The 25,548-nt window shown below is 39.2% G+C and overlaps 1 protein-coding gene across 1 annotated transcript in view; it reads right to left on the reverse strand.

Moving 5' to 3' along the window:
* Window positions 1-25,548, reverse strand: part of LRP6 (LDL receptor related protein 6) — a 143,099-nt gene that overhangs the window by 72,703 nt on the left and 44,848 nt on the right. Inside the window, exons 3-5 of the mRNA XM_060194397.1 lie at window positions 16,214-16,411; window positions 3,575-3,771; window positions 1,786-1,917 (exon numbers count right to left, since the gene is read on the reverse strand). Of these exons, the coding sequence (XP_060050380.1) occupies window positions 1,786-1,917; window positions 3,575-3,771; window positions 16,214-16,411 (527 nt within the window). The remainder of the gene's footprint in view (window positions 1-1,785; window positions 1,918-3,574; window positions 3,772-16,213; window positions 16,412-25,548) is intronic.

The raw sequence follows: 25,548 nt of genomic DNA on the forward strand, positions 1-25,548 counted from the left end.
TTTGACCTAAATCAGCATTCCATAAAACATAACTGAGAATGAAGTTATTAGCTTAGATCCTTTTGTGTAATTTCACTACTAGCAGAAAAGTCAAGTAACTATAAAACTAACGGATAAGAAGCAAACTGAGGGAGCTAGGCGGTAGCACAGCGGGTTAAGCGCATGTGGCACAAAGTGCAAGGACCAGTGTTAAGGATCCCGGTTCGAGCCCCCAGCTCCTCACCTGCAGGGGAGTCGCTTCAAAGGCAGTGAAGCAGGTCTGCAGGTGTCTGTCTTTCCCCCTCTGTCTTCCCCTCCTCTCTCCATTTCTCTCTGTCCTATCCAACAATGACAATATCAATAACAACAACGATAACTACAACAATAAAACAACAAGGGCAACAAAAGGGAATAAATATAAAAATATTTAAAAAGAAGAAGAAGCAAACTGAAAGAGTGAACAAAAACTGTCAGCCAAAGAAACAAATCCAAAAGAAAACAAACTTCAAACATCTGTCTAGAATTACAGTTGGAAAAATCTATGAAATGAAATGAGGCTCTCAACACCAGATTCTTCAACTCTAGGAAAAACGACAAATGAACTGTCTTAGAAAAATACAGGCCTAAATACCATAGCAGGCACCAAGGAGTAACTTTATACAATCCACCAACCCTTGTAACTACCAAAAGGAGTCTGTCCAAAACATTGCAAACAAAGAAGTTACAGAAAGTGAATCTGTTAATTTAAATGTGATCAGAACAAAATAGTTTAAAGTTACTGCAAACCAAATATGTAAGTGAAATTCAAAATACTATCAAACATGTTCATTTATACTGTTTTGAAAGAGTACACAGACCACTACTGCTTTAAAAAGGGGGGGGGGGAACCTTTTGTTTTAAAATGAAACCAAATTATTGTTTGCCATGGAAACCATCTGACAAGAGTCAGCCAGCTTCACCTTTGACTATAAGGGTAATTTATCAATGCCAAGTCATGACAAATATCCTGTACACAGACTCAATTCCATCTCTCTGACTCCCTGACCCCCTTGTCAGGAACTCTCTAGCCTACTTGCAAATAAAGACTTCTGCTTTTCAGAGTTTGCTAAAGAAGCCACTGCTAAGTAGAACTATTTTCTTACCAGATCTTGCTGGTGGCTAGAGAATCAGATGCTGACCCATACTGGTAAGAATAAAGAACAACATTCTCAGTAAGGGGGATGGGGGAAGAAGAAAAAGAGAAGAACTTGTGTTCTTTTCACTATATTCCTCTAACGTGCCCTCTCTCTACAAAGAATTGAGAGAGTAAGGACAAGAGACTACATGACTGTTAAACATAAAAAGAGGATGCTTTCAACAATATGAAATTTCTTCTTTTTCTGAAAGCTTATCTCAATGTTAAAAAGTTATTTCAAATATCACTGAGTCACTTTTAGAAAGTATATCTAACCCACAATAGTCTCTATACTTCAAAGTTTAACAAACATCTTTTCTTCGCACTGGCTCTTTACTTATAAGTTCCCCTACTGTTAAAAATATGCTGTCTATGAGAAGTAGCAATCATTTCCACAGAGCAAGCATGCATTAATATTCTGTCAAAAACAGTGTATAAAAATTTTGCAGGGATACTAAAATCATTTATACAATATTCAAAGAATGTCCTAAGATACAAAACATTCCTGTTATATAAGCATTTGCAAAGTAAGGCTAAAATCTCCAGAAGTACTATTACCTATAGCACTTACTACTGAGAAAGAAAACCAATTGTTATCTGAAATGTTTCCTTTTTAGATAGAATCTTCTTACCATCTTTGCAGGTTTTTCCATTCTCCAGGAGTTTGACCCCTGTTGGGCAAGCACACTGATAAAAAGGCTTGACTGGAGACATCAAACACAAGTGGGAACAGCCACCATTATCAGTTCCACATGGATTTGTAGCTGTCAAATATAAATCATACTGATTAATCCCAATGATTTTGTGGATGACCTCCCTCACTTTGGTACATAAAGGTTAACAGTCACAACATGAGAACCTGTGATAAACTAAATCACTACCAAATGACATCCACATACCTGACTACCAGATGATTAGCAAAGACGCAAATTTACTTAGCATTTTATGTCCAAATGGGACTACATAAGAAATAAAGCAGGAGGCCTCTGCCCTAAAAGAGTTTATAATCTAATCAGTAAGACTAAATCAACAAGGAAAATTGTTTCTTTACATTGGTAAAGAAAATAAATGCTGTTTGGCCTATTAAAGGCTGTATATAAGTATATGGTCAGATAGGATATAACTCATTAAGAATTAAAAAAATAAAGGAAACCTTCAAGGAGAAAGTGAGACCTGACAGATGCTTTGGATAAGAAGGACAGAGAGGAGAAATCGTAGGAATGAAAGAATAGAGGCTCTAGAATGACAGTAATAGTGGAGACAGCCTCACTGGAGGTTAAGATTTCTGTTGACTAGTTAGGACTAAGCTGAATGAGAAGAGATGGCAACAGATTATGGTGAAAGGTATTGAAAGCTATCAAGAGTAGTAAAAATCTTAAAAAAAAAAAAAAAGATCATATTTTGAGATTAACAAGTAAAAGATAAGCAGAATGGATTAAAAGAGGAAAAACTGAGCAGAAATTACTAAATTTGTAGAAGCCATGGAAAGGATATAGTTATGACTATATATATAAATATAACTATTACTTGAAAAATCAATGTAAAAAGACAAATAAAATATTAAAAACATAAGCTCTTAGCTGTAAATTCTCAAACAAGTTATATAACATGTCTTTAAAAGAGGAGAAAACATACAAGAAGATGGTTTACAGAGAGACAGCCATAAAAATTAAAAACTTATACAACTGACTAGACACTTCATTTTAAAGGAAAAACTAGTAACACATACATTAAAAAATAATTCCATGGACTTATGATCAGACTCCAACACAGCACATGTAGCATTTAATTATCTCCCCCTAGATGGAAAAGGTTAACACAAAGCAATGCACAATCCAAAAACCTTTCATTTTTGGCTATAGAGTACACTGAGATACATGCCAGACATTTATTTACACATGAGTGCCAAACACTTAACATTCTCATATTCCTCTTAAACCTAACCTACTACTCTCTTACAAGCTGTCAGCATTCACAGCCCAAGTCACTATAAAGATTAACCAAAAATAGAAGGAAAAAAAAATCCTAGAGAAAATAAAGGCACAGAAAAGTTAAAGCAGGTATTTTATTTAATGAACTGAGGGACTGGAACTCAAGACCTATACTAACAAAGGTTTCCATTTAAAAAAAATGTTTTCTGAACATAACTAAGCATACACTAGGAAATATGAACAAGAAATGCACTTGTTTATAAGCTCAGCATGAGCTTTCTCAATTTCTAGTCTCTCTCTTCTCCATATTCATAACCCCCAGATAGCTAATAGCTACTAGTTCATGATGTTGTTTAGACTGGATTCCATTTTCACATTTCCCCTACTTTCTATCCCTCCCCACTACCGCAGGATATGTTGGCCCTCACTAAAGCCATCAGAGTGCTACAATGCTATTCCAACTTGCAATTTAAAAATCAAGATCACTTACCATTTGGCTGCCTCTGTTGGCTGAAGGCGTGTATATCCATGGGAGAGAAGATGTTAGAATGGATTTCACGCAGACCCTCTCCAGTGTACTTGTTACAAGCCAAGATAGAGTGCGTGTTCCAGTCAGTCCAGTACAATGTGTCCTCAAATAACGTCAAAGCAAAAGGGTGTGGAAGGGAACCTTTAACAACTGCCTGCCTGTGAACACAAAGAGAAATTCCAAATGTTCTGAATTTTCTTCTTTCATCAAAATTTCATCGCTCCCACTGAAATGATCCAGGAGTTCACATTCACCCAAATCTTAAACATACCTATCAAAATCAGGTCACATCATGAATTCGAATATACTTTTCTGAATGTAAGGGCAATCTGGCTGTGACATTTGCATTGATCTGCAGGGATGATTTGGCTGGCTAGGGAGGTGTCCCCTTCCTCTCTCACCACTCATGTGCATTCCTCCCGAAGCTGTGTGCTCAGTTGAAGAGGACGGCCTTCCCCAAATAGAGACGGAGCAGTCAAGGGTGTACAAATAGCTGCGCTCCACTGCTAGAGCCTCCAACAAGCTTACAAATATATTTTTCTACTAGCCTAAAGCTCCAAGCAAAGCAGTTCAGAATGGTCCCTCATAACCAAGGAGATAATGCCAACAGTAGAGTAACAGACTCAAACGCCTGAGGCACTGGAAGTCCCAGGTTCAGTCCTCAGCAGGACCATAAACCAGAGCTGAACAGTGTTCTGGTTTGAAAACAGAAAGAAATTACAGAATGGTCTCTAATAAAGAACAGAAAAAAAGGTCCAAGTATTAGCACTGCTGTCATTTCCCATCTCTGGATTCACATCTTTCACCCTTCTGAATAATTCCAGTTTCTGGAGAGAGGTGAGCAGAAAGAAGAATCTCAGCATTTACAGTTGACACTGGGAAGTAGATTTAATCAACAATAGCACCCACCCTCCCCACATCCCTTCTTGATGTGGAAGAACAAAGAATGTAGTCGCTTTCTTCCATCCCTTCTTGTGGTTTTGAGAACTGAAAATAAAAACTTAAAGCAAAAAAAAAAAAAAAAAAGATGTTCAGGTAGAGCTCTCTTTCTGAAAACCCCAAGCTAGCTCTAACAAACTTAGCTCACTTTAGTACCTAACCTCCAAAAGTTAGGTGGCAAGAAGGAAGCCCAGCCTGCCACTGGTATAAAGTGTCCACGGGAAAACAAGATTCTAAACTTTCAAAAGCACATACTATTGATATGTAAAGAAAGTTGACAGCCTTGTTAGTGCTCAGAGCTCAGAACTTAGTAGAGCACCATAGAGCAATGTAACTAGTACTCTAAATAAATGTCTTGACATTTTTATAATATCAAACACAACATCTTCATAAACAGCTCAGGAAAGAAAGAAGTGTAAGAGAAATAAAAAGTATCTATCATATCATGTAGAGGGAAAAAATCCAATTTTAGGTCTTTGAGGCTATGTGATGGTTTTTGATAACTAAAAGACTACCACTAAACTAGATTAAATTTATGAGAAGGTTCTATTTTTCTAAACAGCATCTGCTATTGCACAGGGATACAAGATGTTTTAGATTGGCGTTAAATATTCTTTTAACTGGATATAAGATTAGAATCACTAATTTACCAAGCCTTCTATTTTATCCACTATCCCACCTTTCCAGGCTTCCCAAACTTTCTATTCTAGAACCACGTAACTACTTTTCCAGACCACATCACCACAATTCTTTTTGCCTCCATGTGCTCAGTGCCTGCACTACAAATCCACTGCTCCTGGCAGCCATTTTTTCCATTTTTGTTGCCCTTGTTATTGCTGTTGTTGGATAGGACAGAGAGAAATTGAGAGAAGAGGGAAAGACAGAGAGGGGGAGAGAAAGATGGACACTTGCAGACCTGCTTCACCACTTGCAAAGCAACTCCCCTGCAGGTGAGAAGCCAGGGGCTCAAACCAGGATCCTTGTAGCTGTCAGTGTGCTTCAAGCCATGTGAGTAACCTACTGTGCTACCTACCTGCCCCCCCCCCACACACACACAATTTTTTTTAATGCAGCACTGAGGAATAATAAACTGAAGCTGATCTCAGGACTGTTGACACTGCTGAGTGACCAACCTGGTCCAATTATTTCTCTCTCTCTCTCTCGAGAGAGAGAGGTCATGGGAGGAGGGGGGAGACAGTCCTACTACTGCCAGAACTCTTGGTGTTCTCAAGTAGAGTTGCAATCAAATCCCGGTCCTCACACATGCTAAGTCAAGTATGTAATCACTGTACTACCTCCCAGGTACCAAGATTTTTTGTATTATCTTACTTAATTCTCTCTTCCCTAGCCAACTTTTTTTTACTTTCCCCCCAAAAATGTACTGTCACAATGTTTATTTCTAAAGTTGTTTTCTTTTTTCACTTTTTAAATGAGCACTTGTATTTTCACTAGAATTACTATATGTTACATATAGGAATATTATCAGGTTATCATAATTTAAGTCCAAATTCACATTAAACTGATATTTCACACTTAAGTAAGCCTTTCAAAATTCATTATAGTAAGACAGAATGCCGCGATATTGCCAAGAAAGACAAGTAACATAACTGAAAATTAAAGAATAGTAAGAACTAAGTTATTTAACAATTAATCTACTTAAAAAGAATTGTAAAAAAATAAAGAATTGTAAATAAAAAGCTGTCACTTACTTGAATGAATGAAACAGCAGAATTAACAAAAAAAATTCCCCTTTTAAGAGGTAAACTCATTTTATATGTTGAGTAAAACCACAGTGCTGATAAAATATCAAAACTGAGTTCAAACTTACTTCTGTAAGCTTTGTTTTCCTTATCTGTAAGTGGGTGATAATGATCTCACCTCAATGAGTTACTATGACGAATAAATGATAAATATATGCAAAAACACCCAGCGCCGTGCTTCATACTTAATACTTCATAAATGATTCTTCAATTTAAGGATTTCTGTCTTCAACATTTTCATATATCTGATAAGAGTACACTTCACAATTGAAATGAACATTTCATGTAGTAGTTTTAAAGTCACTAAGAAATTCCCATGGTCAACAACATATTAGAGTCTAGTAAATTCTAGATTACAGCTTATTCATATTCATGACATTTCACATAACACTATTAGGTGCACAAATTAGGTGGACATGATATTAGACAGTCAATAAAAGTATGGTAAAATTAAATGTCTGAAACGAAAGATGAATCAACAGAACTGAGCAAAAAGCAGAGCTGTGAAAGCTATCACTCATTCTCGTCATATTCTCTGATCACTGACTGATCTGGCCAGACAATGGTAACAGAACAGTCCCCACTCTTCCCCTACCTTCACCCTGCCTGGGATTACCAACGACACCACCTCTTGGACATGCTACTTCAAGGAATTCATCCTGGGCACTGGGAATAGGAGAGGGCACAAAGCCCAGTTCTCTAGAACACCAAAACAATAGATGTTTCAAAACAGATCTCTGGTGTTTTGTTTTTGAGGCCCTTGATTCAATTCCTAGTACCACATAACAAGAAAAGACAAAAACAAAGTAGAACAAACGTAAGGGGAAAAAAAAATGGTGGCATGGTGCTCTGGTTGGGTCTCTCTCAATAAAAATTAAAAATGAATCTCAACTAAGCAGACAAAAGGAAAGCAACGAAGACCCTGCTGCTGCTGAGCTAGTGCCAGCAACCTCTGAATAGTGCCTCCTCCCTGGTTTGTCATTGCAGCCACTTACTAAGGGCCCCAAACACAAGCCAATATGCCCAACTACCTGAGCATACTTGCCACCCCTTTCAGATTCCTTTCAGATTCCACCCCTTTCAGGTGCCTTCTTTTAACTTTTGTACCAACTGGACTTATTGGTTACAAGCATCTATGTACTTGTATTTGTTCTCTGTTCCTAAGACTCTTCCCTGAAAGCTGTCCAACCAAGAACTCCCCACTGGGTGGGCATTAAATCTTCTTATAATCTCAACAAAGTACTGTTCAGGCATCTGAACCTAGCCTTGAGAGACAAGTTTCCCACATCACAGTGATGTTGCTGTAACACCTGAGAGCATAGCAGTGGTGGTGGCAGTTTTTTTTTGTTTTGTTTTGTCTTTTATTAGTTGATTGATTTATTCAAAAGGCATGTACAGAGCATCTACTGATGTGAATGCTGGAGATAACACTGGGCAAAACAAAGAGGATCTCTGAACCAGCTGGGTCTACCTTTGGTGGCAGTTTTTGAAAAGTCTCAGAGGTCTTTCAATGAAAACACAGAACAAGTAGGAAGTAAAACCAATAAGCACAACATTTATAACAAAGACATGTACAAAAACGTGTGGAAAAATTCCAAAGCTAAGTCTAGATTGGCATCAGCACTTCTGCAGGAAGAATCAGAAAGTAACAACAGGGCACAATAGTAGCTCTAAGGAGAAAACAAATGAGAGATAACAGAGCAAGGCAAAGCAATTTGCAAACAGCAGGTGACTAGGAAGGGTTCTGGTTATTCCACAGTGACTGGATTCAATGAATTCATGGTTAGGATTAATGACCCTCAAAAACTTAATTTCCAGGACTCCCTTCCAGACAAAGTCCCACACTGAGGATAAATCACAAGGAGCAGGATGAAAAGTGAGAACACAGAAAAAAGAGACAAGTTCAAGAGGCATAGTAGGGAGAGAAGACAAAGGGAAAAGTGAGAGAGGCAAAGGAGCCAGGAAAAGCTCAAGAAGCAAAGAATAAAAAATGGTATACATGTTCATTCTCTGTCACACACTCAAACTGTACACCCAATGCATGCCTCCCAGGTCTAAAGCCCTGGGTTCTATTCCTAGAAACAGAAAAGAAAAGCTGGGGGTGGTGGTGGTGCATGAGGTTGAGCACATGAGTAGTGAAGCTTCATGAGTAGTGAAGTTATACTGCAGGGTGTTCTCTCTCTCTCCCTCTCCTTCTCCCTCTCCCTCTCCCTCCCCCTCTCCCCCCCACCCCCCATAAAAAGGAAAATATGACTGCCAGGATTGGGGAGTGCAGGTGGACTTGGAGTGCAGGCACTGAGCCCCATTAACAACACTAGTAGCAATTAAAACAAGAGAGAGCAAGAAAAGAAAACTTATGAGAAGCTCTGCTTCTATAAACTTAAGGAGAATGATTTTAGAGTGCTAAGGGCAAATGCATAATGGGGAATTTTATTACCTGTGCTCGTAATCAAATGACCATGTAAAAAGTTAGTATTATAGGCAAAATAGGTAGGGTTGGCCAAAGAGCTCAGCTGGATATGCACCTGCTTTGCCATGCACACAACCCAGGTTTAAGTTCTGCCTTCTAGCCCCCCATACTGAAGGAAGCTTCTGTGCTACAGTGTTCCTTCTCCTCCTCCCTCTTCCTCTCACTCTTGCTCTCTTAACATTAGCCAGGAGCAGAGAAGCCTCAGCAGCAAAAATTTAAATATAAGGGAAAGTATAATACACTCATATAAAATAGTATAGCAAAAATTCATGGCCCTGAAATAAATGAACTCTGTAACCTAGACCCAAAGGAACCAAAACACTTAAGAATAATATAGTCATTATAAAAGAAAGACACAAACTGAAAATCTGAAAGCTGGAGTGACAGAACCAATAAAAGAAAATAAGAATTAAAAATTTGTAAAAATAAAGTATAAACTGGAAATAAATCAAGAGAAAATAAACACACACAGAAGTAGAAAATGAAAAAAAAATCTTAAAGATCAAGAAGAAAAAGCTTCTGCCATGTATGCAACCAAGTTAAGAGTATTGAGCCCACTGCACTGAAGGAAGTTCAGTGCCGTGGTTGGTTGATGGAGCTTTCTCATTCTCTCTCTCTCTCTCTGCCTGTCTAAATATAAAGAAATAGAAAAAATGTTTTTGCAAATTTATTCATGTAAAGTAAAGAGATTAAAGACAACTACAAAATACATTAAAAACCAATATAAAAAAAAACCCACATGGACAACATTTACAACAGAGAGTATGAAAAGGTATGGAAAACTACCGACAGTTAATTCTAGATCAGCACCAGCAATTTAGCATGAAAGTATTTTAATTTAAAAGATTTGAAGTACAGGGGGCTGGGCAGTGGCACATCAGATTAAGGCACATAGTACAAAGTTCAAGGATCCTGGTTTGAGCCCCACTCCCCACCTGCAGGGGAGTAGCTTCACAAGCATTGAAGCAGGTCTGCAGGTGTCTTTCTCTCCCCTCTGTCTTCCCCTCCTCTCTCCATTTCTCTCCGTACTATCAAAAAAAAAAAAAAAAAAGAAGGAAAGAAAAGAAAAAAAAAAAAGAAAAACTGCCTGCAGGAGCAGTGGCTTCATAGTGTAGGCATTGAGCCCCAGTAATAACCCTAGAGGCAAAAAAAAAAAAAAATCAAGCACAAAGCACAGAGAGAATGCAACTACACTCGAGTAAGAAATGGCACAACATGGTAACTTAAGCACTCAAGGAGAATTAGAAACAGTAAATGAGGGAGTTAATAACAAAAGATTGAACAAAGAATGCTTTCTCTCTCTTTTTTTTTTTTTACTTTTAACCTTTTAAAAAAAGGCATATGCTTGGGGACTAGGAAACAGCTCACCCAGTAGAAACTACTCTTTATGGGAGTCGGGTGATAGCACAGTGGGTGAAGAGCACATGTTACAAAGTGCAAGGACTGGCGTAAGGATCCCGGTTCGAGCCCCCGGCTCCCCACCTACAGAGGAGTCGCTTCACAGGCAGTTAAACAGGTCTGCAGGTGTCTATCTTTCTCTCCCCCGTGTTCCCCTCCTTTCTCCATTTCTCTCTGTCCTATCCAACATCAATAACTACAACAATATAACAAGGGCAACTAAAGCGAATAAATAAATAAATACTAAAAAAGAAAAAGAAAGAAAATAATCTTTACAATGGAGAAGAACCTGTGTTCAAGCCTCTGGCACCACGCAGAAGTGCCACACACAGGAGAAACTTTTTTGAGTGGTAGAGTAGGGCTATGGGGTCTCTCCTTCACTCACTGGCCCTCTCTTCCTGTCACTTTCACCAGGAGGGCAGAAGCAGAAGCAAGCAACAATAAAAGCAAGGTACATCTGTTTCTTGGGAGGGGGGGGCCCTGATAGCATCAAAAGGTCTGCTGATAAGGGTAGCCCTGCTTCTTCTCTGGTACCTCTGATTCCTACCTCACAAGCTCAATGATACCAGTGTGGCTACTACAACATGCATGTCCTCCAGTACTTGATAAATTCCCAAGAAGTGCTCAGAGAACCTAGAAAAAGCCTAGCCTTCTTCCCTAGCCAACTTTCTTAAGCACCTTTACCTCTAGCCTGCTATCACTGCTAGGACTTGGGTTATTATTGCTTATTTGGGTACATGTCTCTAACTTGTTTCTTTTAAGAAGCAGAATTTTCACAAGCTCAGAAAGTCATTAGCCACGTCTGTTTGTCTTGTACTAGAGGGTCTCCTAGAGGGTCTTTCATGGATGTAAAATTCCCTAGTTTATAGCCTGTGGCTTTATTAATCATTGACTTGATAGTGACTACAAAGCTTATCTCCCTAGGACTACCCTGCTGAATAGCATTCTCATATCTGGAATGCTCTCTGGACTTGATCACTATAGAGTTCAGTCAACACAAACATCCAAAACCAAACTAACCTTCATTCTGGGGGTGGGGGTGAGGGTGGGGTTGTTTGTGTGTCTCTGCTTATTTTAGATACAGAGAGAAATTGAGGTGTAATGAGGAAATAGAGATATACACTTGTAGTACTGTTTCACATGAAGCTTCCACCCCCTGCAGGTGGGAACCAGGGACTTGAACCCAGGTCCTTACACATTGTGATTTCTACACTCAACCAAGTGCACCACCATCTAGACCCCTCTTGTGGGGTTTTTTTTAATGCAGGGTCTCACATGTACACAAAGCTACCAAGTCACTTCTGGACACAATTTTTAGTTTTTATTTTGAGAGGGTGTGGGGAAGAGGGGGAAAGACACCAAAGTACTATTCCTCCTTTGTGCTGTTCACGGTGCCCCCTGTGGTACCAGGGGTCAAACCCAGGGCCTCAACACATGGTACGGCATGCATTTTTACCACACGATATCACCTCCTGGATCCTCAGCCTCATCTCCCCCCCCCAAAAAAAAGGAGGGGGGAGAAGAGGAGGGGGAAGGGGAGAAAGAGGGAAAAGAGGAAGAGGAAATGTTAAAAAAGGGGAAAAAAATCTATTCTCCTTTCCTGAACTTAAAATCTTGATAATGGCATTTGAAGTAAACCAACTATTCAAAGCAGAATTGTACGTACTCAGAGATGACTTTATGGAGCAATAATGGTTTACTAGATAGAGCTGGAGCACAGCCAGCCAGAGAACTGCTGAGGGCATTTGTGTAGATAAGGGAAATGAATCACATATTGTAAGTATCAATGAAGACTTTGGACTTTATTCTAAGAGCAATGATGGTTCACTGGTAGACATAAGAAATGAAATAATACCTCTGCAAACCATCTTCTACACACCTTCCAAAATAGTATTTTTTAAATTTTGCAAACAATCTTGAACCTTAAAATGGTTCAGAGTGGAACATTATTATAAGATATGATGGCGGGAGTCGGGCTGTAGTACAGCGGGCTAAGCGCAGGTGGCGCAAAGCACAAAGACCGGCATAAGGATCCCGGTTCGAACCCCGGCTCCCCACCTGCAGGGGAGTCACTTCACAGGCGGTGAAGCAGGTCTGCAGGTGTCTGTCTTTCTCTCCTCCTCTCTCTCTTCCCCTCCCTCTCTCCATTTCTCTCTGTCCTATCCAACAACAACAACAACAATAATAACTACAACAATAAAACAATAAGGGCAACAAAAGGGAAAAAATAAATAAAATAAATATAAAAAAAAAAAAAAGATATGATGGCATTAAAGTACAAATTCAGTTCCCAGTAAATAATTCAGCAAAGGGCTGGGAGGTGGCATACCTGGTTGAGTACACGTTACAATGCACAAGTGTCCAGGCTCAAGCTCCCAGTCCTCATCTACAAGGAGGAGCTTAATGAGCAGTGAAGCAGTGCTGCAGGTGACTGTCTCTCTCCTTCTCTATTTCCTCCCTCCCTCCCTCTAGGTTTCTGTCTCTACCTAATAAATAAGTAGATAAATGATTTTACAAAAATAAGCTTCGCCGCAGCTCTTTGTTTTAAAATGGTGGTGGTGGTGGTAATAATAACAACAACAACATAGCAAAATACCACATAAAATATGACTTCACATGAACAGATAATATGCTTTCTGCAGAGAGTGTTTAGGAAGTACTAACAATGCATGTTAGGAAATGGATAGGACAGCCTTGTGTAATCTGTTTTAAAAACAAATAATAAATAAACTATTTTCCACAGCTGATACTCTCAAAGTTCTATGTTATTTAGCATTGGGAAAATGCATAACATATATCCATTGTTATAGTACCATACAAAGTACTTTCAGACACTAAAATTCTTCTCTGCTCAGTATTTAATATTTATTTATTTATTTATTTATTTATTCCCTTTTGTTGCCCTTGTTGTTTTTCTGCTCAGTTTTAATCTTTCTCCCAAACCCCTTTCAGCCTATTTTAACCTTAAGATTTTTTTTTCATCATAAACCATCCTGTAAGTAAAATTTTCTTAAATGGAAGAAAATATTCCAAATCTCCAGATGACAAAAAGCTTATTTAATAAATTCTAAACATTTTATTCAGAAAACTTACAACATTTTGAAAAAACCCTTCAAATACCCAAGTCTCTATGTTTTTGTTGGGGTTCTTAGAATGAGACCACTAGTAAACCAAGTAATCGCTCAAGCATAAGAATGTCAATATGAAATTCATCTTTTAAAATCTGACTGAAAATCAGGAAACAGCTCACCTTGTAGAATGCACAAGTTCACCGTGTGCAAGATCCAGGTTCAAATCTCCCCCCGCCCCCAGCATCACATGGGAGCATCATGCACATTAGGTGACATGGTATCTCTCCTCTCGTTTCTCTCCCTATCTTAAATAAAACAAAAGGTGACAGGGAGGGTGGAAGGAAGCCAAGAACAGTGGAAACATGCAGATGCAAAACCCTGGTATAGCAAAAACAAAATAAAATGAAAAACAAATACAAACCTGGTTGTGATCTGAAAAGAAATCCCATTTTTATGTACTATGACTTTGCTTCCTTGAATACTCAGGTATAGAACAAATGAACTGGGCTTTCTCTAACTCCAAGGGTCAGCAAACTAGAATCCAATAGCTTCCCATCCAGTTTTGTAAATGAAGTTTTACTGGGACACATTCATCTTATGCCCTCGTGTATTTTATTTTATTAATATTTATTTTCCCTTTTGTTGTCCTTGTTTTGTTGTTGTTGTTGTTGTTGTTGTCGTTGATGTCATTGTTGGATAGGACAGAGAGAAATGGAGAGAGGAGGGGAAGACTGAGAGGGGGAGAGAAAGACACCTGCAGACCTGCTTCACCGCTTGTGAAGCGACTCCCCTGCAGGTGGGGAGCCATGGACTTAAACCAGTATCCTTACACAGGTTCTTGCACTTCACACCATTGCGCTTAACCCACTATGCTACCGCCTGACTCCCTTATTTTATTTATTTATATTTTAATTTTTTCCCTTTTGTTGCCCTTGTTGTCTATCGTCGTTGTTGTTATTGCTGTCATTGTTGGATAGGACAGAGAGAAATGGAGAGAGATGGGGAAGACAGAGAGGGGGAGAGAAAGACAGACACCTGCAGACCTGCTTCACCGTCTGTGAAGCGAACCCCCTACAGACAGGGAGCCTGGGGCTCAAACCAGGATCTTGATACCAGTCCACACGCTTCTCACCATGTGCACTTAAACCACTGCATCACCGCCCAGTTCCCATGTATTTTTTTTTATTAGTGATTTAATACTGATTTATAAGATGTAAGATGATTGGGGTATAGTTCCATGCATTTCCCATCATCAGAGTTCTGTGTCCCCACTTCCTCCACTGGAAACTGCAGTAGTTCTCCCAAGGTCACAGATAAGGTTTCACTATCAATCTATTTCTATGTATTTTTCTTGCCCATTTTTCCCCTATTTTTCCTCCACTTCCTTTCTAAGTCACTCCCACACTTATTATTACTTGCAAATGTTCTTCCTTTTTCCTTCTCTCTCAGATAAGAAAAACAGTGCCCAACTTGCTCTGGTGTTTCCCAGATTCACTTCCTTTTCACTGATGGTATAACAAAACATGATTCCTGGTAACAGACACTTCAGGTTCTTACAGAATTGGGGTTTACAGGCCTCTGGTCATCTTCACCTATCATTTACCCTTCTGGGAGTATGAGCAAAATTTCTTTTGGAGAATCCTGTATTTTTCTATTGCTACTATCGTGCCATAGCTACAGCCGTAAGTAATTATAGCAGAGATCATATGGCCCAGTGTCTAGAATATTTACCATCTGGGCCTTTACAGAAGCTGAGCCCTGTCTCAGTCTAGAAATTTAGCAAACAAGCTTCCACCAATGGTAGGGAGCTCCAGAGGTAATTCTGAGTACGGTGACCCTTTGTAGTCATGGGTGTCCAGCTCCCTGAGGGATGCTTAGCTTCACGTGACACTCGGGAATGAAAATCATAATAGTAACTCCACTCCTTGGATTAAGACAAAAACACTTTGGGAGAGAACAGAAGTATACCAACTGGATGAAAACCACTAGAAAACTAAATTAGCTCAGAATAAAGGAGAAAACAGTCTATTAAAACTAAATACAAACAAGATAGGACAGAAATATAGTCCGAAGGGGCCAGGTGGTGGTGCACCTGGTAGAGTGCATGTTACAATGCCCCGGCCCCCAGCTGCAGGGGGAAAGCTTTGCGAGTGGTAACAGTGCTGTGTGTGTGTGTGTGTGTGTGTGTGTGTGTGTGTGTGTGTGTGTGTGTGTGTGTGTGTGTGTGTGTGTGTGTGTGTGTGTGTCTCACCCCCTTCCCTCTCAATTTCTGGGTGTCTCTATCCCATAAGTAAAGGTAATTAAAAAAGAGAGAAAGAAATGTAGTCAGTCACCTCTTTTAAGTACAAACTAAAAGCCTATTTTTGTCCTTTTCTGACACTTAATTCTTTTTTTAATAAAACAGTATTTTTTAAAATATTTATTTATTCCCTTTTGTTGCCCTAGTTTTATTGTTATAGTTATTGTTGTCGTCATTGTTGGATAGGACAGACAGAAATGGAGGAGAAGACAGAGAGAGGGAGAGAAAGATAGACACCTGCAGACCTGCTTCAGCACCTATGAAGTGAGTCCTCTGCAGGGGGCTAGAACGAGGATCCTTATGCCGGTTCTTGCTCTTTGCACCATGTGCGCTTAACCCACTGTGCTACCGCCCAACTTCCTCTGACAGTTAATTCTCGCACAACCTGGGGGGGGGCATTTTAGCACTGGAAGAAGTTGTGGGTGTGGGTGTGAGTGTGTGAGTGAGAGAGAGAGAGAGAGAGTGAGTGTGTGTGTGTGTGTGTGTGTGTGTGTGTGTGTGTAATAGGGAAAAAGCAGCCCAGAACAGTGAAATTGTACATGTGCCTGGCTGCACTTAGAAGAAGGGAAACAGAATAAATTCCTCTTAAAATTAGATTTTAAATTTTGATTACCATATCAAAACAACATGTAGTTTACATAAACATTTACAAGTCAATCTTACCGATTTGTTCCATCCAGATTTGATCTGTGGATGAAATTAAGCTTCGCATCTGCCCAATAAAGTTTCCGTTCCTCATAATCCAAAGTCAGTCCATTTGGCCAGTAAATTTCAGTGTTTATTATAATGAAGCGACTTGAACCATCCATTCCAGCACGTTCTATCTTTGGCACTTCTCCCCAGTCTGTCCAGTACATAAACCTAGAAATCATATAAACAGTGAACTCATTATTTCAGCAGGTTAACAATCCTGTATTCCATAATTATCACTACTAGGTAAGGAAAGATCTCTTAGAAACACAGATACTAAGACCCTTAGGAACTACTACCAAAGTTTTAATGACCCACCTTTTGCTACCTCCAAGTAATTTATACCATAAAAATAAAAGAAGTAGGGAGTCAGGTGGTAGTGCTGCAGGTTAAGTGCATGTGGCGCAAAGCGCCAAGGACAAGCATAAGAATCCCAGTTTGAGCCCCCATCTTCCTGCCTGCAGGGGAGTCGCTTCACAGGAGGTGAAGCAGGTATGCAGATGTCTTTCTCTCCACCCCCCACCCCCCACCGCACCCCCCCACCCCGTCTTCCCCTCCTCTCTTCATTTCTCTCTGTCCTATCCAACAACAACAACGACATCAATAACAACAACAATAAAAAACAACAAGGGCAACAAAAGGGAAAATAAATAAATTTTAAAAATAAATAAATAAATGAATTAAAGTTTATTGGCAAAAAGGACATCTACGTTGTATAGATGCATTTCCCTACAGGTCAATGAGTAACAAAAGGGGCTGAGGTGGTACGTTTATAGAAAATTAACTTAGTAGACAGCACTGTAATTCTAACCACCTGAGTGAACATGACCATCAAGGGAGTATCATGTGTGATGCACTGGAGAAGACAGAGCATCTTTCAACTATAGATGTTTTCATAATATTCCTGCCCAAAATGCACAGCCTGAAGAAAATTACAAAGAAACAAAAGAACTGAATTCAGGAGCATCTAGAAAACTAGTCTTTGAAAACATCAGTGTTATGAAAGTCAGAGAGAGGTTAAGAAAGTGATCTCAAAAACAACAAGGGCAACAAAAGGGGATAAATAAATATTTGAAAGAAAGAAAGAGAGAGAGAGAGGGAGGGAGGGAGGGAGGGAGGGAGGGAGGGAGGAAGGAAGGAAATGACCTCAGGGGTGGTGTGCAGCAGGTTAAGCATACATGTTGCAAAGCGCAAGAACCGGCATAAGGATTCTGGTTTGAGCCCCCGGCTCTACACCTACAGTGGGGGGGGGGGGGGGGTGTCTCTTCACAGATGGTGAAGCAGGTCTGCAGGTGTCTATCTTTCTCTCCCCCCTGTCTTCCCCTCCTCTCTCCACTTCTCTGTCCTAACCAACAACAATGACAGGAATAACAACAACAACAATAAAACAACAAGGGCAACAAAAGGAAAAAAATAGCCTCCAGAAATAGTGGATTCATACTGCAGGCACTAAGTCCCAGTGATAACCCTGGAGGTAATAAATAAATAAATAAATAAATCTTACATTAAATATATTTTTAAAAAGAAAGTGATCTCAATATGAGGGGAAGAGAGAGATATAACTATCAATAAATGAAGTGTGCGGTTCTGAGCTGAACAGCTGTGGAAACTGCTACCACGGCACTATTGAGAAACCTGTAAAACTTGGACCACCACCTATTTATGTAATGGAAATATATTTTAAAATTTTTTATTAGATAGGACAATGAAAAATTGAGAGGAGGGGGAGATAGGGAAAGAAAAAGATAAGACACCTGCAGACATGCTTCACTGCTTGTAAAGTAAACACCCTGCAGGTGGAGAGTAAGGGCTTGAACCCAGGTCCTATATAATATGTGCACTTAATGAGGTGCCACCACCACCTAGTCCCACAAAAATGTACTGGTGCTGAATGCCCTAAATATGATTTTTTTTTTTTTGCCTCCAGGGGCTTGGTACCTTTACTACGAATTCACTGCGCCTGGTGGCCATTTTTTCCATTTAACTGGAAATTAAACTGAGAGGGGAGAAGGAGATTAGATAGACAGACAGACAGACAAAGACAGAGACCTGCAGACCTGCTTCACTGCTTGTGAATCAAACACACACACACACACACACACACACACACACACACACACACACACACACACACACAGCTGGGGAGCCAGGGGCTCAAACCAGAATCCTTGAATAAAAAATATAAATCTTAATAGTCTCAACTCCAGAGGTAATATGAGCATTTTTTTTTACTTAAAGACAGAACTTTTAGTGAGTTGCATTACAACTTAAAGCCTATCTATTCAAAGGTGATGATAATATATGAACTAAATACATAACAATATGATGAATTTAAATGAAAGTGAAATATAACCTTCACTCAAAAAAATTAGTGAAATGGCCATACTGGAATGACAACAAATTCGAAATATCTGTTTAAGAAAATTGGCAAAGTGTCTGCAAGACCAATAGTTTGGCAGAGGTAACCTCCATCATCATCCACAGTGCTGAGTTTGCAGCAAAGAAGTCCTAGCCTGAGTAGACACAGCAAGTTTTTTTTAAAAAAAGAAAAACCAGTATCTACCTTCTCCTCAAATAGGGGTTTATTCTGAGCAGGTAATGAGAAATCTATGCCTAAGAATGCTAACAAAAATAAGAGTGCTTGAGTGGCAAGCAAAAAGGGCTACTGCTATTATCCCAGGAATAGTCATTCACTGGGACCAGCAACAAAATGACAAGCCTGACAGAAACTTAACAGAGACATCCTGAAGAAAGAGATTCATAAAGCACATGCCCATCTTGTGTACAGACACAAGATTTCAAGGGTTACTCAAGAGAGCCCTTGAATACTATCCTGGGCTGAGTGCAGAACAAACTAGAAGCTCCCTACAATTTGCAAAGTCTCTTAAACCACAAACAAGTTCAAAAGAGAAAGTGGGACCCTAAGCTAAAGGAATTTAGGGGAAACCTCTAATCAACAGCAGGCTATCAAAAGGTAGCAAGGGAACCCTTACACAGTCCAACATTTAAGAGAAGTTTTGAAAGCTAAGCACTGACTTCAAACTCAGCATACTGAATAGGAAGCACACTCAAAAGAATTAGCCCAGGGCGGGAGAGACAGCATAAAGGTTATGCAAACAGACTCTCATGCCTGAGGCTCCTAAGTTCCAGGTTCAATCCCCCACACCACCATAAGCCTGAGCTGAGCAATGCTCTGGTGTTTCTCTCTCTCTCCTCTCTTCATCTCTCTCAAAAATAAAATTAATTTAAAAAATTAAAAAAAAAAAAAAAAGAATTAGCCCAGGCAAGTCATTAAACAAACAAACAATAATAGCAAGGCAGAGAGGTCAGGATCCATATTCACTATAACATATTATCTAACAGCTCTAATTTCCAACAAAAATGAGACGAGCAATTCAAAGAGATATTAGTGTTAACCATTTAAAGACACAGCAAACAAGTATACCGATAATACTATTATAAACATCTTCATAGAATTAAAAGGGTTAAGCACAGGTGGCGCAAAGCACAGGGATGGACCTAAAAATCCCAGTTCGAGCCCCCTGCAGGGGAGTTGCTTCACAGGGTGGTGAAGCAGGTCTGCAGGTGTCTATCTTTCTCTCCTACTCTTTGTCTTACCTTCCTCTCTCCATTTCTCTCTGTCCTATCCAACAACAATGACATCAATTAAAACAATAATAATAATAATAACCACAACAATAAAACAAGGGCATCAACAACAAAACAAAAAAATTAAAGGAATAATGATGACTCATCCAATAGTAGTAAAAGAGAACTGGGGGGGAGCAATATAGCAATTTAGGAGTTGAAAAGTACAAAAAAGAGGGGAAAAAAAGAAAATGATGTCAGAACCAGGTGGTGGTTCACCTGGTTGACACATTACCATGTCCAAGGACTTGCGTTCAAGCTTCCTGCCCCCATCTGCAGAAGGGCAAGCATCATAAGCAGTGAAGCAGTGCTGCAAGTGTCTCTCTTTTTCTCTCCCTTTCTACCTTTCCTTCCCCCTCATTTTCTCTCTCTATCCAGTGAAGTGCATAAATAAAATATTCTTTAAAAAAGATGTCACACTTTTCCAACAACCCCAATACATAGTGCTTTAGAATTTACTGATTGTGACAGGTAAACAATGTATCTCCAATTTCCTTAAATCTCAGCTTCTGGTAAAGATTCCATTCTGTTCTCTAGTTTCAAGTGTTTAAGTTCTACATCTAAGTGATAAAATACAGTTTTTGTCTTTAACTATCTAACCTAGCATAATGTCCCTAAGATTCATCTATGTTATTGCAAGTAATTATCTTTTTTTTAAAATATTTATTTTATTTATTCCCTTTTGTTGCCCTTGTTGTTTTATTGTTGTAGTTATTATTGTTGTTGTTGTTGTTGGATAGGACAGAGAGAAATGGAGAGAGATGGGGAAGACAGAGAGGAGGAGAGAAAGATAGACACTTGCAGACCTGCTTCACCGCCTATGAAGCGACTCCCCTGCAAGTGGAGAGCCGGGGTTCGAACTGGGATCCTTATGCCGGTCCTTGTGCTTTGCGCCACCTGCGCTTAACCCGCTGCGCTACAGCCCGACTCCCAGTAAATATCACTCCCAGTAATTATCTTTTTATCCACATATCTGAATGACATTCTACTCTACTCTACTCTACTCTACTCTACTCTACTCTACTCTACTCTACTCTACTCTACATACATATCACTGCTCCTTTATCCAAGCAGTTTGTTTCACTGATGCTGGAATGTTTAAGCTTTGACAGTGTATTTCCCTAGCAGGTAAAAGACTGATTGACCAGAGAGTGGAAAGGAGAGAATTGGAGAGTTGCTCTGACAATACTACTTCTTTATTCATTCATCCACTGGCCCATTTCCTTATCTTGGTTATATAGTGACTAATGTGATAAGTGTATGCATCTCTTTCAACTTCTGTTTTCATTTTGTTTAGATATATACCAGGCAGTGAAATTGCTGGATCATATTATACTCAACTTTAAATGTTCCGAGGAACCAGCAGAGAAAAGAGGGGTGAGAGATAGAGAAATATCTCCATTCTGTTTTCCACAGGGGATGAACCACTTTACATTCACACAGTTGGGTTACCTTTTCTCCATCCTCATCGACACATCTTGCTTTCTTGACGACAGTCACTGAAACAGACCTTCGGTGATCTCTCTTTGTGATTTGGGTTTGTTTGCCCCTAATGATGAGAAGCAGCCTATCCTCTGCATGATTATGTACTGACTGAATTGTTTGGATTCACTAGCTTCTTCTTTGTTATTGAGTTGCATGAATTTATTTACATATTTACAACACTATCCCCTTCTCAGATACAGTATGCAAATGTATTCTCACATTCTGTACCGTTGCTTTTGTATTTTCTAGATCATTTTTTATTTCCTTTGCTGAGCAAAAGCTTTTTAGCTTAATGGTGTCCCACATAATCATTTTTGCTAGATAAAAATTTTCTGTATTTTTGCCTCTATTCCTTTCAGCTGATTGAGATCCTATAAAGAGCAGGAAAGGGGGATAAGGAATGAAATAAGCTAAGTTCCTTGTATATAACTTTCCCAACCAGCTAGTGCTCTCCTAAAACAGGCACCTGATTGAGAAGCAGCTTTATGCATAGGATTTAAGAACAGCCTAAGAATGGCAAACACAATCAGGTAAAGGCTTTCTTCAGAAGTTTTAAACTCTTTCGACCTGTACTAAAACAGAGTTTTCAAATCTGACTTGTTAAATGAAAGCAATATATAACAACTCAGAAGCAGATTTACCATGAGAGGCTTTTAAATTATTCTGAACAGAAGAAGCTAGACTCAAGAGAGTCCCTTTATATGAAGTTTTAGTTTCAGCAAAACTAATCTATAATTACAGAAATCAGATCAACAGTTAATGGGGTGGAAGTAGGGGCTGACTTTAAATGGGCTAAGGCAGTAAAAGTGGGTCCCGGGTAGTGACAGTTATGATGGGCATTTATTAAAACACACCCACACTACACATGTAAGAACATGTATATTTTACATGTAAACTATTTCATTAAAGTTACTTAAACACAAATAAAAAACAAAAAAGAATTTTTAACCTGAGTTCTAGTAAACTCTGGCTCTTAGTGGTATTGAGGTTTGAACTTGGAATCTTTGGTGCCACAGACATGAAGGTCTTTCTATATAACCATTATGCAATTTCCCCCCCCAAAAAAAAAAAAAAAAAAAACGATTTCCAAAAGTTAATCCATGGTAACTTTTGCTATATAATTGTTTCCCAGCTTGCCCAAAGTAATTTGTCTCACAACAGTATGTCCTACTGTTCATTGTGTTATAAAAATTAGTACAGTCTGTAGAAAAACTATGAAGAGCTCAAAGGTAAATAAATACCAAATGTTACCGTTATAATGATTGGTACAAAGCACAAATTAAAAAAAAAAATGAATTGGATACAGGTTTTCAGGAAAATCCTGATACATTTTTGCATAGAAAACTACATCCTGACTTTTCCGACAACCCACCAGTAGACAATTCTCAAAGACCTATTATACAGTACAGAATCTCTGCCTATCTGCCTGCCAACCCTCCCTCTCACTTAAAGATAGTGAATGAAAAGAAACTGCCCTGGGACACGAATGCATGAGGCTCTGGTGCAACATTTAGAGGAAGGAAAAAAAAAAAAAGATGACAAAAAACGAGGTGTATATTCATATAGAAGAAAGATAAAGACTAGACTACGATGGCTCCCAAAATATGGTAAATGTGAATGAGTTCATGCTGGAACAGAAACAGTTGTTAGATTCAGATAAGGATAAGATCATCACCTCATTATTTTTCCTTCTTTCAGAACCAGAAAGCTCAAAACAGAATAGCAACAATAAAATTGTGAAAATTAAGGGAGAGTTGGATAGAAACAGTAAATAAAATCAAAAGGAGCAAAAGAAACCACAATTTGGGAGTTGTATGTGAAACCAAGCCAACCCCAAAGTGTTAATATTATGTCACATTAGGGAGTTGGGCAGTAGCTCAGCGGGTTAAGCACAGGTGGCACAAAAGGCAAGCACCAACATAAGGATCCCGACTCAAGCCCCCAGCTCCCCACCTGCAGGGGAGTCGGTTCACAAGTGGTGAAGCAGGTCTGCAGGTGTCTTTCTCTCCCCCTCTCTGTCTTCCCTCCTCTCTCCATTTCTCTCTGTCCTATCCAACAACGATGACATCAATAACAACAGCAATAACTACAGCAATAAAACAACAAGGGCAACAAAAGGGAATGAATAAACAATTTAAAAAAAAAAAAGATAATGTCACATCCTAAGAGCATGATGTGACTGACAGAAGACAAAACCTCACTACAGTCATGGCATTTTCATGACTGTCAAGGACATTTTCATGGCATAGAGCTTACTAAAATCACATCCATTATTATCAAGTTAGAACTAGCCAGTGAAAATTTTTCTCATAAAAATGAGAAGAAAAAAGTGATGCAAAATTCCTTCCTATTCCTGGTCTGTCTTACTTTGATTAGTAGATTAGGCTTTGAAGTGAAAGTTAGAAAACTCACTATGTTTCTTAACAGAACTACAAAGAAAAAAGAACTGTGAAGGACTTTGCTGTGCTTCCTTACTCCCCTCTACCTGATTATTTGCATAGATACATTTTAATGGATTAATATTATCACAAGATAGGTGCATTCGCTGAAGAGAATCCATTTCTCTAGAAAATGTCTAACAACTAAATGAAAAAAGATACAACTGTTGAGGGAAAGAACACAGAAATGGCTGCGATAAAGTTCAATATAATCTTTGCTGTGACCATGAGTAGTTACAGAATTCTGCACCTGAAAATTGGTTGTCCTGGAGAATATGGGATTCCTAAAAATGATCATTCTAGTGCAACATAGTCTACTAAGTTAAGAGTGGACATAGTCCAAACCACAATGAATTCAGAATTAATGTGGGGGAAAGGGAAACTGACTACCAGTAGAGTACATGCCTCCCATGCCAGAGACCTTCAGTTCAAGCCCTGGCACCACATGGGGACATCATGACTAGCGGTAGCTGATGGAAGAGTGGTGCTGAGGAATCTCTCCTCTTTATCTTTCTTTCCCTTCTCCACCATTTCCTCTCTCTCAGAAAGAAATAAAGAAGAAAAGAACTAGGCCAAGAGACGACTCAGCAATGGTACTGCTTGTATATAAAGTCCTGGGCTAATTCCCTGATACCACATAAAATGTTTTAATTTAAGAGAGAGAAAGAAAGAATCATGGTAATCATTACTAGAAGACAAACTTAAAAATGAAAATAAGTAACTGACTAAACCTACTATTCAATTCTATTTAATCAATTTAATTCCCAGGACTGGGCCGTGGTCACAAGAATAGAACACACACAATCACTTTAATTCCCTACCATTATCAATGAAAATACTAACTATAGCAAATTTTCCAAATTGGTGGCATTTTATTTTATTTTTTCATTTTTATCACAGCACTATCAGCTTTGGCTTATGGTGGTGTTGGGGACTGAACCTGAGACCTTTGTCATGAAGGTCTTTTTGCATAAGAATTAGGCAAATTCTTTTTAAAAGAGAACATGAGGGCTGTCCATGGTGCTCCCAAATGTGCTAGCGATTGAACCCAGGGCCACGACAAGCACCATAAGGAGTGAGCTCTGACCTGCTGAGTCATCTCCAGTCCCCTCCAAACTGTTGCCATCCTCATGTTTTTCTGAAAACAAAAACAAAGCGATGCACTTTGGGCCCCTCTAGTATATAAGCTGATGTTAACTGTCTGGAAAGCCCCTCTCCTTCCAGAGCCTGATTCTATCCTGACTCTGCAGGAGAGTTCAAATGGTGAAGTTCTAACCTTGAAGCATTTTACCACTGTCTCACACACTCTCCTCTTTGCTCCTCCAAATCCATACTAGCTCAAGACTCTTTATGCTCTTCCCATCTCTCTAGATTCCAGTCTGCAGCACTTATCCTAGAACAATACAATGGCTAGTGTATTTATAACAGCACCCAAATATTAATGAACACCCTGCACTAGCTTGCTCTTCACCATTTTCCATCCCATGTAAAGTAGAAGTAGACAGAGGTAAATAACACAGTGGTTGTGCAAAGAGACTCATTCATGAAGCTCCAAAGTCTCAGATTCAATCCCCCACACCACCATAAACCAGACACGGTAGTGCTCTGGTAAAATAAGTAAGTAAAAGTGGAATTTCATTTTAATGTTATCCTTATTTGACTGTGTGTCCTAGTTAGAGCAAGCAGTGCACTACTCCTTGAGCATGCAATGATGGAAGATACCATGTTTCCAACAGT

This window comes from Erinaceus europaeus, chromosome 7, assembly GCF_950295315.1.
Source record: "Erinaceus europaeus chromosome 7, mEriEur2.1, whole genome shotgun sequence".
Taxonomy (NCBI): domain Eukaryota; kingdom Metazoa; phylum Chordata; class Mammalia; order Eulipotyphla; family Erinaceidae; genus Erinaceus; species Erinaceus europaeus.